General features: G+C 41.7%; 2 protein-coding genes and 1 long non-coding RNA gene across 8 annotated transcripts in view; 1 reads left to right on the top strand and 2 right to left on the bottom strand.

Annotated features, from left to right (window-relative positions):
* Positions 1-2,237, bottom strand: part of NCK1 (NCK adaptor protein 1) — a 108,099-nt gene extending 105,862 nt beyond the window's left edge. The window contains exon 1 of one of the 2 annotated variants that reach the window (XM_011980323.1): positions 2,092-2,237. The gene's annotated coding sequence lies outside the window, so the exon portion shown is untranslated. The remainder of the gene's footprint in view (positions 1-2,091) is intronic. The other variant, XM_011980319.1, reaches the window with a different exon arrangement.
* A 144-nt stretch (positions 2,238-2,381) lies between these two features.
* LOC105539814 overlaps positions 2,382-15,324 on the top strand; it is a 15,618-nt gene continuing 2,675 nt past the window's right edge. The window contains exons 1-2 of the long non-coding RNA XR_001006106.1: positions 2,382-2,697; positions 5,801-5,886. This is a non-coding gene — a long non-coding RNA (uncharacterized LOC105539814). The remainder of the gene's footprint in view (positions 2,698-5,800; positions 5,887-15,324) is intronic.
* SLC35G2 (solute carrier family 35, member G2) overlaps positions 9,008-15,324 on the bottom strand; it is a 36,782-nt gene continuing 30,465 nt past the window's right edge. For 4 of the 5 annotated variants that reach the window (XM_011980277.1, XM_011980291.1, XM_011980283.1 and 1 more), the window contains exon 2: positions 9,008-10,459. In XM_011980277.1, coding sequence (XP_011835667.1) covers positions 9,203-10,441 — 1,239 coding nt within the window. In that variant the 5' untranslated portion in view covers positions 10,442-10,459 and the 3' untranslated portion in view covers positions 9,008-9,202. The remainder of the gene's footprint in view (positions 10,460-15,324) is intronic. The other variant, XM_011980310.1, reaches the window with a different exon arrangement.

Below are 15,324 nucleotides of genomic sequence, written 5' to 3'. Positions count from 1 at the left end.
AGAATCACTTGAACCTGGGAGGCAGAGGTTGCAGTGAGCCAAGATCGTGCCACTGCACTCCAGCCTGGGCAACAGAGTGAGACTCTGTCTCAAAAAAAAAAAAAAACAGTAAAGAAAAAAAACCAGAACCATGCAGTATCACTTAATATCTCTTTTATTATTTTCCTTTTTTTTTTAATTTTCTTAATTTAGAGACAGTTTCACTATATTGCCTAGGCTGATCTCAAACTCCTGGCCTCCAGCTATCCTCCCATCTTGGCCTCCCAAAGTGCTGGGATTACAGGCTTGAACTACCCTACCTGGGTCTCCTTCAGTATCTAACAAAACATTACACGTAAATTTTTTTTTTTTTTTTTTTTTTTTTGAGATGGAGTCTTGCTCTGTTGCCAGGCTGGAGTACAGTGGCGATCCTGGCTCACTGCAACCTCCGACTCCCGGGTTCATGCAATTCTCCTGCCTCAGACTACCAAGCAACTGGGATTACAGGCGCGTGCCACCACGCCCGGCTAATTTTTGTATTTTTAGTAGAGACGGAGTTTTACCATATTGGCCAGGCTGGTCTCGATCTCCTGACCTCGTGATCCGCCCGCCTCGGCCTCCCAAAGTGCTGGGATTACAGGCGTGAGCCACCGCGCCCCGCCAACATTACACGTAGGTTTCAAATTTTATTTAGTTGGACCTGAAAGCACTGCAGAAATCTGGACAAAAGATAATGCCTGGAAAAATAAGCACACATTTTAAAATGTAATACATGAGCCAACAGCTGAGTAGATCTGAACACTCTGCAACCTATGGTTATGGATATTAAAGACAATTCCCACAGATCACAATTTTCCCAAAGAAGTCTCAGAGTTTGTGGTCAAATTGAAAAGACAGTACCATTTATCAACCAGTGCACATTACTATCAAGTTGTGAATGGGATGCCTATTGAAGAACATCACTGACTTCACTCCCACAAGAACATAAAGTGTTTTAAAAAGAAAAGAACGAATATTATTGACAATTACCGAACAAAACTTTCTTCCTAGGTTATTTCTCCGTTTACTGTGTGACCTCGCTGAAGGCTGGAGTTTAGGCACACTGGTTTCCACGTGCTGAAGAAATCGTTATAGATGGTTTGTCATAAGTCTGACAAAGTAAGATTTTAAAAATGAGTACCTCTTAGCAACACTTACCCGTTTTGGAGGGACATTGAGCTGCTTTGCTCCCCACCCAAAGAAGGGTTAGGAAATTCTCCTTAACCTCATTCTTTCCTAATTTCTAGGGCTTCCTACCTAATCTAACGTGTATAATTATGATCAGGTGACTCCAAGTTCATCAGTTTGACTCCGAGAGCCCTTCTACGGTTTCTACGTCCTCAGCCCTGAACAAAACTCAGCTTCCTGAGCTTCTAACGGCGAATTTAACTTGTATGTTAATACAGAAGAAAGGTTACAAAACCTATCGAAATGGTTTTTTTTTAACCAAACATATTACAACTCAAGTCAAAAGTTCACAGCCCCAGCAACTCGCGTACGAATCTGAAGCAGGTCCAGACGATTAAAGTCACAGCCCCGGACTAGAAAACGGCAGGCGGGTGGGGGGAGGGGCGAGGGCGCGTCCCGAAGATGTCCACCCGCAGCACCGCACAGGCTGCCGCCTCCCCTCTTCTCGCGCTGGAGGTGAGAGCGCCCTTCCTCCTACCACGTCCTACCTTCCCGGCCTCGGATTACGCCACAGCTGGCAAAAGGTCTTTTTCAGGAGAAAACAGACAAGTCAGCCAGCGCGCCCCACACTCGACCTCCCAGCCTCGCAGGGGCGGCCGCCCGGGCTCTCACCCCGACGCAGCGCTCCAGGGGCTGACAAGGAGGCCGCAGGGTCGCGCTCCCCGGGGCAACGGCCCGAGGGCCTCGCGGAATCCCGGTGCAGAAGTTCGGACCCTCTGAGCAGCCTCCGCGCCCCCTCCGGCTCAGCTCCGAGCCTGCAGACGGCGCCCCCGGGGCTAACTCAGCGGGGAAGAGGAAGCAACGCAGCGACTAACAGGCTGTGTGGATGGACAGCGGACTGAAGTGGGGTGGGGGTGTGTCTGCCTGCTAGCAAGGCCGTCTCACCTTCCTGCTGCCGAGCTGGGCAGCTCCAGCTCACCTGAGGAGGGCTCCAGGACGCCACCGCGGCCGCCGTGATGGCCGTAACGGCACGAGGCCTGCGCTCTGCCGCCGACGCGTAGCTCTCGGGAGAGAGGCGGGGCACGCGCGGTGGGCAGGCGGATCCGCGCGGGCAGGAAACCCACTCTCGGCCCAATCTGATAGGTTCAGTCGCCCCCTTTCCCGGTCCCTGATGCGACAGCGGTCTGTGCCACACTGGGATTGGGCGGGCCCACATGTCAATCAAGCGCCGTGCGTGGTGTGAAGGGAGCGGAGGCTGCGCCGCGGAGCGAAGCGAGCTAGAGGGTGAGAAGCGCCGGGCCCGACCAGAACCGTCTTCGCTTTTCCCTGTGCGATTGCTCTGGCTGGTTACTTCGAGCCTTCCTTCTCAGCGCCGCAGGAGAGACTCCACAGCAAGAATGACTGTGTCCTGGGTTCAGCCCCCACTCTTCTGGGAGCTTCCCCCGGTTTCTGCACTTGAGGAATGTCTTCCCAGCGAAAGGTTCTTAGGAGCGGGGAGCGACAAAGAAAGAGAAAGAAAAGCAGACCTGAAAATTGGGACCTGGGAGAAATGTAAGACGTGCTTAATTTGAGGCACAGACCAAAAGAAGCTGAGGGCCCGCTAAAAGTGTCCTTGTGCTTGGGCAGCTTACTTACATTACATTCTTGGCGGCAGTAGTGTTATGAAGACCACCTTCGGAGCCAGGTCTGCCCATTCTTAGGGCTCCAGCCACTGGCTGAGGTATCAGTAAGTTGGTTCTTCCCCTCGCCGGTACCTGCCTCATTTCTTTTTTTTTTGAGACGAGTTTCGCTCTGTCGCCAGGGTGAAGTGCAGTGGCGCGATCTCGGCTCACTGCAACCTCCGCCTCCGGGTTCGAGATTCTCCTGCCTCAGCCTCCCGAGTAGCTGGGACTACAGGTGTGTACCACCACGCCCATCTATTTTTTTTTTTTTTTTTTCTTAGTAGAGACGGGGTTTCACCATGTTGGCCAGGATGGTCTCGATCTCTCGTCCTCGTGATCCGCCAGCCTTGGCCACCCGAAGTGCTGGGATTACAGGCGTGAGCCACCACGCTCAGCCGCCTCATTTCTTCTTAACCATCTTTGTGGCTCAGTTTAGAGTCGCTCCTCAGGGAAGTTTGCTGAGTTAGGTACCTTCTTTGGAGCATAGGTATTTTCTCCATCCGAGCTATTGAAATGGTTTGCCTGTATCACTACCTAGATTGTAAACTCCACTGAATCAGGAACCATGTCTGTTCAGTTTCTCCCTAGGGCCTTGTAGTAGGGTAGATGGTCAGTAAATACTGTTTAAGGCATTAATATTTATTTTAATCCTGGCCCTGGCTATAAGCCTCAAAAGTTTGCAGTTTTCTGCATTTAACTTCAAATTATTTGATTGGTAATGCATGCATGTGGTTAGCCTGTGCTGTAATTTAGATGTTTGTCCCCCTAAACCACCTGTTGAAACTTGATCCCCAATGTTGGAGGTAGGGACTAATGGGCAGTGTTGGGTCATGGAGGTGGTTCCTTCATGAATAGATTAACGTCCTCCCTGGGAAGGGGGTAACTCTTTATTTCCCTGAGAGATGGCTAAAAAGAACGTCGCACTTCCCTTCTTTTTCTTCCTCTCTGGCCATGTAATCTTTGCACACACCAGCTCTCCTTTGCCTTCTGCTGTGAGTATCAGCAGTCTTAAGCTCCCATCAGATGCAGATGCTCAGTCTTGAACTTTTCCAGACATCAGAACCATAAGCCAAATAAACCTTTTTTATTTATAAATTATCCAGCCTTGGGTATTCCTTTCTAGCAGCACTAAAGGGACTAAGACAACCTGCCATATGTAGGATCACAAGGTCAAGCACAAATTTATCTATCTATGCTGTACTATCCTCAGGCTGGCTGAGACAAGTAGACCATGAAACTTGGCAACAGCTACTCTATGTCTACATTCTGTTATTGGCATCCAAAGTGAATATTGGCGGTGGATTTTGAGTTTATTCTAAGGGTTTAAATAGCTTTGCATGTTTTATCATGACTGGTATGGACTGAATTGCATCCCCCCAAAAAATTCATATGCTGAAGCCCTCACTCCTAATGTGACTATATAAATGTCCCTCAACTTACAAAGGGGTTATGTTCCAATAAACCCATCATAAATTGAAAATACCATAAGTTGAAAAGATCGTAAGTCAAAAATGCATTTAATGCTTCTAACCTACCAAACATCATAGCTTAGTGTAGCCTACCTAAAACGTGCTCAGAATACTTACGTTAGCCTTCAGTTAGGCAAAATCATCTGACAGAAAGCTTATTTTTTAATAAAGTATTATTTCATATAATCTACTAAATAATGAAAAACTGGGTGGTTTTATGGGTACTCTTTAAAGTACAGATTCTAGAGTGCATATGGCTTTTGCACCACCATAAAGTCAAAAAAATCTTAAGTCAGGGACTATCTCTATTTGGGGCTAAGCCTTTAGGGAGGTAATAAAAATTAAATTAGATCATAAGGGTGGGGCCCTAATCCCATAAGATTAATGTCCTTATAGAAAGTGGCACCAGAGAGCTCTCTCCATTTGAGAACACAGCAAAACAGACATCTGCAAGCCAGTGAGAGAGCCCTCACCCAAAAGTGACCATGCCAGCACCCTCTTTTGGACCTCCCAACCTACAGAACTTTGAAAAAATAAACTTCTGTTGTGTAAGCCACCCAATCTAGTATTTTGTTAATGGCAGCCCAAGCTAATACAATGGTTTTGTTGATACATTTTATAAAGTTTACAGACTGAGATATTAATATTATATTCATTTTTGAAGAAACTTGTCCAGAGTTAAAACTATTGCTGCAAAATCACCCATCAAATTGTTAGCACAGCCTGACTCAATTTTAATTCTAATTACATACTTAACATCTGATGGAGGCAGAAGGTGTGAAATCAAATACAACAGGTAAAAGACAGAAATACAGTTCTTGCCTTCACGTAGCTTACCACCACCTTAAGTGGGGAAAATTAACCCAGAAAAAAATATGCTTAAGTCATACATTCAGATTTTTTTTTTTTTTTTTTTTTTTTTTTTTTTTGAGATGGAGTCTTGCTTTTTTGCCCCGGCTGGAGTACAGTGGCACCACGTCAGCTCACTGCAACCTCCACCTCCCGGGTTCAAGCAATTCTCCTGCGTCAGCCTCCCAAGTTGCTGGGACTACAGGCACACACCACCACACCTGGCTAATTTTTTGTAATTTTAGTGGAGACGGGTTTCACAATATTGGTCAGGCTGGTCTCAAACTCCTGACCTCAGGTGATCCACCCACCTCAGCCTCCCAAAGTGTTGGGATTACAGGCATGAGCCACAGCACCCAGCCACTTTATCTTAATTTTCCTTCTTTAATCTTTCTCATCACTCATTCTTACCAGGAACTCTGAAAAAAAAATTTAAGAAACCTCCAAAAATATATGCAAAAGAGGAGTCGAAGAAGAATAAGGAAATAGCAATGAAAAAGGAAAGCATAGACTGGAAGGGCAGATAGGCAGAAAGGCATTTATGAAATTGCACTTAGAAGGGATGCAATACATGTTTTCATGGGGTGGGAGCTGTCCCAGAGACTTCCTTTCACAGTCTGTCTACCCAGCTTCCAAATATAAACATGCACATGGCTGCTGCTTCCTCTCTTTCAGGGGAACTCAAACCAAAAACAGGAATCAGCCTTGCTAATTAGTGCTGAGTGGATCAGGGACTAACCAGAATCAGGCAACAAGAAAATGTAAGTCAAAACTTATGATCAGCCCTGGCAACAGAGCTAGACCCTGTCTCTACAAAATTTTTTTTAATCAGCTGGGCATAGTGGCATGCGCCTTTGGTCCTTGCTACTCAGGAGGCTGAGGCAGGAGGATCACTTGAGCCCGGGAGGTTGAAGCTGTAGTGAGCTGACGTGGTGCCACTGTACTCCAGCCTGGGCAAAAAAGCAAGACTCCATCTCAAAAAAAAAAAAAAAAAAAAATCTGAATAGTCCCAGCCACTCTGGAGGCTGAGGTGGGAGGATGGCTTGAGCCCAGGAATTTCAGGCTGCAATGAGCTATGATCACACCACGTCTCAAAAAAAAAACAAAATTTATCTAGGGACTACAGGTGGCGCTTTGGATATGGGCAGCCTGTCTACGATTAAAAACACGCAGGTGGCTTACTTTATCAATCCCAAATAAAAGAATTTGGGAACACAAGAAAGGGAAAAATAAGCCTCCATGTCAAGACCTTTCCCAGAAACCTGATAGTTTATAGTTAGAAATTGTTACAGAGAGTCCAGGTGCGGTGGCTTACGCTTGTAATCCCAGTACTTTGGGAGGCTGAAACTGGTGGATCATAAGGTCAGTAGTTCAAAACCAGCCTGGCCAAGATGGTGAAACTCCATCTCTACTAAAAATACAAAAAAAATTAGCCTGGCGTGGTGGTGTGCGCCTGTAATCCCAGCTACTTGGGAGGCTGAGGCAGAATAGCTTGAACCCAAAAGGCAGAGATTGCAGTAAGCCAAGATCGAGCCATTGCACTCCAGCCTGGGCAACAAAGCAAGACTCCATCTCAAAAAAAAAAAAAAAAAAAAAAAGTGCTCAAACCAGTGTCAGAGAATGAAATGTAAACAGATATTTGTTATTAGTTTAGTAAATACAAAAATAGATAGGTGCAAGGAGGACATTAAGCCACAGGGGAAAGGAGTTGTGTGGTCAGGTTAGTCAGGCAATTAACTAGAAAAAAGCTGTCCACATAGAGGAGCCTGCATAATAAAAAGGCATTAAACAACAGTAGAATATTGCTAGAGCAAAAGATAGCTAGAAATACAATCAATAACCAGGTTATGGAAGTCAAGCACATTACAGTTTATTCTATAGGCAATGAGAAGCCATCAAAGGGTGTTTTTGTTTTTGTTTTCAGCACTTTAAAGACGTCATTCTCATCTTCCAGCCTCCATTGTTTCTGTGAGAAACTAGTTGTAATTCTTATCATTGTTTTCTTGTATGTCTTATGTCTTTTTCTATGAATGCTTTTTTTTGTTTATATTTATCAAAAGTTACACTGATGTTTCTAGGTGTCTTTTTCTATGAATGCTTTTAAGATTTTCGTTATATTTATCAAAAGTTACACTGTGATGTTTCATTACACTGTGATGTTTGTTTTGGTTTTCTATTTATCCTGCTTGGGGTTCATTTCATTCTCTGGATCTGTGGGTTGCTATTTTCTCATTTTCTTTCTTTCTTTTTTAATTCTTTTATCAAATTTGGAAGACTTTTATCCAGTATTTCTTCAAATGTTTTTTTTTCTATCCCATTCTGTTTCTCCTCTTCTTCTGGGACTACAATTAAACTCATGCTAGACTTCTCAGTACTTAGTACAGGTCATTCAGGCTCTGTTCATTCTTTTTTTTCCAAATCTTTTTCTGTGTTTCAGTTTGCATAATTTCTATTGAGAGCCACTGTCTAGTAATCCCTGAAAAAATCTAAATGTTGACATTTTCCCAAAGCACAGTACCCTGCTGATGGCTATAGTTTCCTTTGGGGGAAAGTTTAGAGATATGTTAGTCAGGAAATCAGAAATTAGATGGTATTACTACAGAGAGGATTTACTATTGAGTTTTCATTGACTGAAAAAGCAAAAAGGGAACACTGAGGTCACCCAGAGGTGACAGCTGCAGGGAGCAGCTATCAGTGTTAGATCTAATGAGAAGGGAGAATCAAGGTGCACTATGAGGTCTCAGAAACTCTAGACAAATGACCTGGCTGAGTATTGCTCAGACCCCCAAGAGGATGCTGTCTGGCTGATCCTACTACTTCGGGGAAGGATATGATGAGACTAGTTGTGGGTGGGGAGGATGTCAAAACAAGCTCAAGGCTGAAATCAATTGCTGCTGCTGGAGCAAAGGGCTCTGGCTTGTTGCTGGGATAACAGTGACAGAAACTGCAAACAAATGGAAAGGAGGAAGTCCCTTCCTGCCTTCTGCCTTCCAGACTCCCTCTAATGCCCTTTATTGATGGAACCTAGTGAGACATCAGCTGGCATAGAAAAAATGTACTTTGCAGGGTTTGAGCCATAGCATTACAGAGGAAAGTATAGAAGGGGGAATGTGGACCTGAGACAATAGTTTAATAACCAGCACCATATCATTTATTTGTGCTAAATTGGTAAGAATGGCCAAAATTAGACTTAATGCCATCATATAGCCTTTTACAGACTTTTAGACCTTTTTGAAAAGAATCTTAGGATACCATGTCAATTTTCTGCTATACTGTGATTACTGTTGGTGCCTTTTTCAGGAGTAAGGAGTACGTTTACTGCAGTTTACACATACATTAGCCACAAAATCATAAACAAGGGCAGTCTTGGACGAGATCTACATAACTGAGGATAAGCAGACCCTACCCCAACGTTAAGTCTCCGAACATCAGGGACAAAATGGCATGGACTAGGTGGGACTGGCGAGAATCCACACTTCTCCCTATTTCTGTTTCCTATGTATCACCTAATGTAGCCATAATAAGGGGAATACCAATTTCCTGTTCTAACTTTGGACAACCACCCATTGTCATTAAAAAGCCACTTCTTTTCCCTTGTTTCCTCTTTTCCTGCCTCAACCCAGCCCTATGACTTCTAGTTTTCTAATGCAAGTAGATGACAAAACAGGGTTTGGTGTTCAACATTTCACCTTATAGTGTATTTTTCACAAATGAAGGAGTTTTGTTGAACATTTGTAGAACATTTCTAATTTCTGAACTTCAGTTCCATCTGAAAGGGGTCATTTCTTTGAGTCTTCTATTATTTAGTAATAGCAGTTAATATTCTCATTCTACTACAATTTACCTGGAAAGACACTGATAAATACCAATAAAGATACCAGATTCATAACGTATTTTATAATTTAATATTTGTATTTGAATATATTAGACTAGAATAAATTTTCTGCATTTGTATATATTATATATTATATAGCACTCTGTCAATTATATAACACAAAAGACATTCATAGGTAAACATTAAAATGGCAGTATATGTATTAATAATTGAACATTAAGGAGATAATAATAATCAAGTATTCATTTAATGGGAGAGTCTAGTATTTCCTGGTAGTCCTGCCTTCTTAAATTCCTCCAGTAAAGTTTATAGCCAGCAAGGACAAAAACACTAATCATAATGATTACCCCTCCAAAAACATCATAGATACTAGGAAATATGTGCAGCACGAGAAGCTGCAAGACCATAGCTACCACAATCTCCAAATGTTGTACTGTGCTAACCAAAGCTGGATGGAATTTGTCCAAGGCATAATAAACTCCTAAGAATGCTGCAGTAGAACAGACACATATAGCAATGAGATAACTCCAGGTTTCTCCATCTAATGGGATGATGGGTTCTTGAAGAATGAACATAGTAGATATTCCCCAAATTGTCCCTGTCCAACCAAAGGTAAACAGTGCAGTCCACATGCTGATCTTCTCCTTGATGGATCTATATACTATCATTGAAAGAGCAGTGGTCAGTCCAGCCATCACAGTCATGGTGTACCCAAAGGCTTCTTTCCAGGCATTTAACAAAGAATTATCTTCATCAACAATGTTGGGGATCATGACAAGACAAACACCTAAGATGCTGCAAACAACTGTAGCCATGTCAACATAAGCCATTTTCTCATCTACGAGTAAAAAAGCCAAAATGGCACTGAAGACTGTAGTTGTGGCTCTCCACATAGTGGTCCCATTGCTGGGAGGGACTATTGAAAATGATGTATAAGCACAAGTGATAGAAATGACATTGCATACACCATAAAAGAAGAGTCGTAATCTGTATCCACTAGGTCCAAAGGGGGCCTCCTGATAGTAACACACAACTAACACAGATAAGACCTGCAAAACAGAACGGATAAAAATCAGTTCTAGAGATGGTACTTTAGACCTGTCAGAAACAAGCCTAGTGATAAGAGCTACACATCCATGAGCCAAAGCAGATCCAAACAGCACTATCCACATTTTTCGGGACTGAAAAATGTTTTTATCTGCAAAGCTCTGGAATTGTCCAATCTCATTGATCATTGGGTCTTCTGTTGGTGGAGGCAGGGTATCCATGGTTCCAAAGAAAGTTCTTCCTTTTTTTTTCATTTCACTCAGCAGACCTTTCTTTGGATTTTCTTCCATAAAATTTCCATAGTCTTCATTGATTTCTTCATATCCATCATCCCCAGGCTGGGGATAATGAGAAGTATATTTCACCATCACTGTGTTGGGATGTATTTTCACCCGTTTTTTAACTGGATATTTTTTGGAGGGAGAAGTATCCATTTCTTCAGATAGTCAATTCTATTTAAAGAAAAAAAATGACAAAAAGACATTCATTTCATTGAAAATTTAATTTCTATTATAATCATATGCACCAATTCAATGATAGAAAGTAGAGGCTGTAACAGTAGTCCAGAAAAAAAAAAAATAGAGATGATCTGGCAATATGCCTTATCAGATTATGGTACCTACTGGAATTGTTTACCCTTTTTTCACTCTCATCTGAAGTCTGCCCCCATTTCTCTTTGCTTGCTTGTTTCATTCAGCTCTATTTTCTATCTTTATACTACAAACCGATTTTTCCATCTTTTCTACCTGTTTCTCTACCTATCCAACAAGCAAAACACAGAAAGATAAATAATAACTTAGGTCAAACCTTTCCTTCTCATTGGGTCCATTTGTCTGTTATAAATTATAAGTCCAAAGTATTTTGTATAATCAATTCTGTATAATACCAGAATTCACCTTATAAATTATAGTGATTTTAAAATATTTATTCTGGACTCTTCATAAGTTTTGAGATATAAAAATACACTGCAATTAGAACATAAATAACATGAATTTAGTAACACTCATGCATTGTTGGTAGAAAGGTTAAATTGTACAACCTCTCTCATGAGCAACTGGGCCATATGTATTAAGATTTTAACTACCCTCTACTCAGCAATACCACTTTTAAGATTTTATGCTAAAGAGATGATCACAATATGCTTTTTACATTCTGAATAAAAAAGGGGGGGAATAATAATACATATTTATATTTGCTTACACAACAAATTATATAAAGATACCAAGAAAACTAATAGTGGTTCAGGTGACAGGAGGAACACAAATGGAAGAAAACCTTTTTGTTATTTTTTTTTACATTTTTATTTTTGAATTGTGATATTATCCAAAAAGAATTAAAATGTTTATCTGTTACTTAAGAAAAAGAATATACCCAAAAATGTGGCAAAAATACACATATAGGAGAGTTCATTGTAGCTTACTATAACGAATGTTCATACAATGGAATACTATGCTATCTATCTATTAAAAATGACAATGTAGGCACGGTGGCTCATGCCTATAGTCCCAGCACTTTGGGAGGCTGAGGCAGGCGGATCACTTGAGGCCAGGAGTTTGAGAGGAGTTGGCCAGCCTGGCCAACATAGTGAAATGCCATCTCTACTAAAAATATAAAATTTAGCCAGGCCTGGTGGTATGTGTCTGTAATCCCAGCTACTCGGGAGGCTGAGGCATGAGAATCACATGAATCCAGGAAGCAGAGGTTGCAAGTGAGCCAAGATTGTGCTACTGCACTCCGGCCTGGGTGACAGAGACTCTGTCTCAAAAAAGAAAAAAAAAAAACACGATGTCCACTATATAATGTCAAGTGGAAACAAAAGTTGAACTTACTGTAAGAGTTAAATAAAATAATGCACATAAACAATCTGCCACAGTGCTGGCATGTAGTAAACTCTCAATAAATGTTAGCAATAAATTTGGCTTCCTTTCACCTATAACAACTTTATGAAACACTGGGTATCTTCTACAATATTATTATTTCTTTTAGACCTTTATTTTTTCATTTGGTTCTTTCTTTCCTTTCAGCAATTTCCTATTTCTTTCCCAATGATTCCTCTCCTCCCAGTTAAAAAACAAAAAAGAAGCCAAGCACTCTGGCTCATGCCTGTAATCCCAGCATTTTGGGAGGCCGAGGTAGGCGGATCGCCTGAGGTCAGGAGTTCGAGACCTGCCTGGCCAACATGGTAAAACCCCATCTCTACTAGAAATACAAAAATTAGCTGGGTGTGCTGGCGCACACCTGTAATCCCAGCTACTCAGGAGGCTGAGGTAGGATAATTGCCTGAACCCAGGAGACGGAGGTTGCAGTGAGCCGAGATTGTGCCACTGCACTCCAGCATCAGAAACAGAGCAAGACTCCATCTCAAAAAAAAAAAAAAAGAAAAGAAAAAGAAATCTTTTTTTCTTCCTCGTGACTCCCCGATTTCTTGCCAGAAACTCATCGGTTCCAAGATTTTAAACAATGGCCCAGAAATAAAATCTCATTTTGTTCTTTGACACCATCTAGGGAGCCAACTGTTGTATTCCTATTTACTCCTTTCTTTTTGAAAAGGCACCACATTCAGCTGGAAGAAGTCATGAAAAAAGTATCACCTGTGCCTCCAAACCCTTCTGTTTCCTAGCCTGGATGTCCCATTTGCAGCCCTTCTTCCTGCACACCACTATCAGCCTAATCTGATTGTTCTTTATTTCCAACTTTTGCCAGGACATGTCAAATCATAGCTTCAGCTTCAGTAATCGCAAACTGAATAGTCTTGTTCTCTCAAATAGATTTTTTTCCTAATGTCCTCATTTATGTTTGTGATACCACAATTTCTCTAGTTCCCCAAGCTAGAGATTAGGGAATACTGTGAATTATCTTTTCTGCCATCTTACTTGCATTTGGTCACTAATCTTACTGTTTTTGTCTTTGAAATATTCCTCAGTTTTTCCCTTTCTCCTCCAGTTCTATGTAACTTTTATAATTGTGGTTTGGGTTATTGGGAATTCCTATCTGGAATATTGCAAAAGCATCCTAACTAGCCTCCCTTGGATCCCAGTCCTTCTCTAAAATTTATCTATATTATCCCACTGTCACATTGATCTGCCTTTAAAAGACTCAAAAAAAAAAAAAAAAAAAAAAAAAAAAAACAACACTTTTCTATAGCTTTCCCCATTCAAGAACCTACAGTGATTTGCTAATCTCTACCTTATCAAATTTCAGCTACTCTGCCAGGCTCTCCATACCCTGGCTAATCTAGCTCCTATCAGTACTTAGCTCAACACGCCTACTTTGCTCTGAGCAGTCAGTCCAGTGTCTTCCCTGTCCTCATTCTCCATATGTATCTTAAGCTTTTATTTTCACTAGTTTCCCTTCTGCTCCAACTTTGTAAACACTGTTTATCTCCCTTTGCGACGGAGTCTCACTCTTTGCCCAGGCTGGTGTGCAGTAGTGCGATCTCGGCTCACTGCAAGCTCCACCTCCCGGGTTCACGCCATTCTCCTGCCTCAGCCTCTCGAGTAGCTGGGACTACAGGGGCCGCCACCACGCCCGGCTAATTTTTTGTATTTTTAGTGGAGACAGTGTTTCACCGTGTTAGCCAAGATGGTCTCGATCTTCTGACCTCGTGATCCGCCCGCCTCAGCCTCTCAAAGTGCTGGGATTACAGGTGTGAGCCACCATGCCCGGTCAACACTGTTCATCTTTAAAGGCCCAGTACAAGTTCTATCTTTTAGAAACAAGCCTTTCCTGACCTCTAGCCACTTGTATGTTTTTCTTGTTTAAACATCTGCAGTAGTACTTCTAACCTAATATTTTGTAATCTAATAATTTTGTGATCTAGCTGTCTCAACTCAGTGAAATTTTGTTTCTAGTCACTATGCCCAAATTTGATATGTCAAATAATAGTTATTTTGAGACAGGGTCTCACTCTGTTGCCCAGGCTGGAGTGCAGTGGCGTGATCACTGCTCACTGCAGCTTCAACCTCCAGGGCTCAAGCAATCCTCCCACCTCAGCCTCAGCTGAGACACTTGCACACCATCCCTCCTGGCTATTTTTTACACTTTCTGTAGAGACAGGGTTTTGCCATGTTGCCCACGATGATCTCAAACTCCTGGGTTCAAGCAATAAGCACGCCTCGGCCTCTCAAAATGCGGGAATTACAGGCGTGAGCTACCATGCCCCGCGGCATTATTATTAATTTTTTTTTAATTCAACAACTTTGTATGTTATATTATTGGACACAAAGTTATATCATGCTTTCAAGATATTCTTTTACTAATTCTCAGAACAATGCAAGGTGTAAATATTTGTGCACACTTGTGCCTACTTGTGTGATCCTGAGTTTAATAGAGGAAAGGATAGAAACTAGCCTGGCTTATACATTTTTTTAAATATTATTTGGCTCATTTTCCCTAAAAACATCAAGAAAGGAATTGCCACATGCCTAATTCAAAAGTTATGCTTAGTGGTAAGTATATATATATACATCAACTTTTAAGAGGTTTAAAAAAAAAACTTCTCCCATTGTAACAGCTTATAGTTCACCACATACTACTAAAACAACCCATAAACCATGAGTGCATTATCAGGAGTGATAGGAAGGGTGAGTCGACCAATGTGAAATTTACCTTGTAGGCAGTTGACATTCTGCAGTATATGGCAACTGGTCATGAGCCGAACGAAGAATTTAGAAGGATCCAATCTCTCAATATGCTGGCACAAACTGTATCACTTGGGTCCATCAATATCATTTTCCAGCACTTTTGGGAGGCTGAGGCGGGCAGATCACTTGAGGTCAGGGGTTTGAGACCAGCCTAACCAACATGGTGAGACCTCATCTCTACTAAAAATACAGAAAGTTAGCTGAGCGTGGTGCCACATGCCTGTAGTCCCAGCTACTTGGGAGGCTGAGACACCAGAATCACTTGAACCCAGGAGGCAGAGGTTGCAGTGAACCAAGATCACACCACTGCACTTCAGCCTGGGAGACACAGTGAGAACTTGTGTCAAAAATAAAAAATAAAAATAAATAAAAGCACAGGATTTAAAGTAAAAAAAAAAAAGTTGGGTTCAACTTTACCCCTTATTAATCATGACTTTGGGTACATGATTTTGTTTTCATAAACTTTAGTTTCTACATGTATAAAAGAGATAATAATACTTATTACCTATGATTATTACAAAGTATAATGATAAAATATATGTAAATTAAATGGCATAACTTGTGGTGTATTTAGCACACAATAAAAATTAGGTACTATAATACATAATTTTTTTTAGGTTCAGGGAGTACCTGTGCAGATTTGTTACACACACACACACACACACACACACACA

This window comes from Mandrillus leucophaeus, unplaced genomic scaffold, assembly GCF_000951045.1.
Source record: "Mandrillus leucophaeus isolate KB7577 unplaced genomic scaffold, Mleu.le_1.0 Scaffold1040, whole genome shotgun sequence".
NCBI lineage: Eukaryota > Metazoa > Chordata > Mammalia > Primates > Cercopithecidae > Mandrillus > Mandrillus leucophaeus.
The sequence above is the reverse complement of the archived record's forward strand: the minus strand, read 5'-3'. Positions and strand labels throughout refer to the sequence as shown.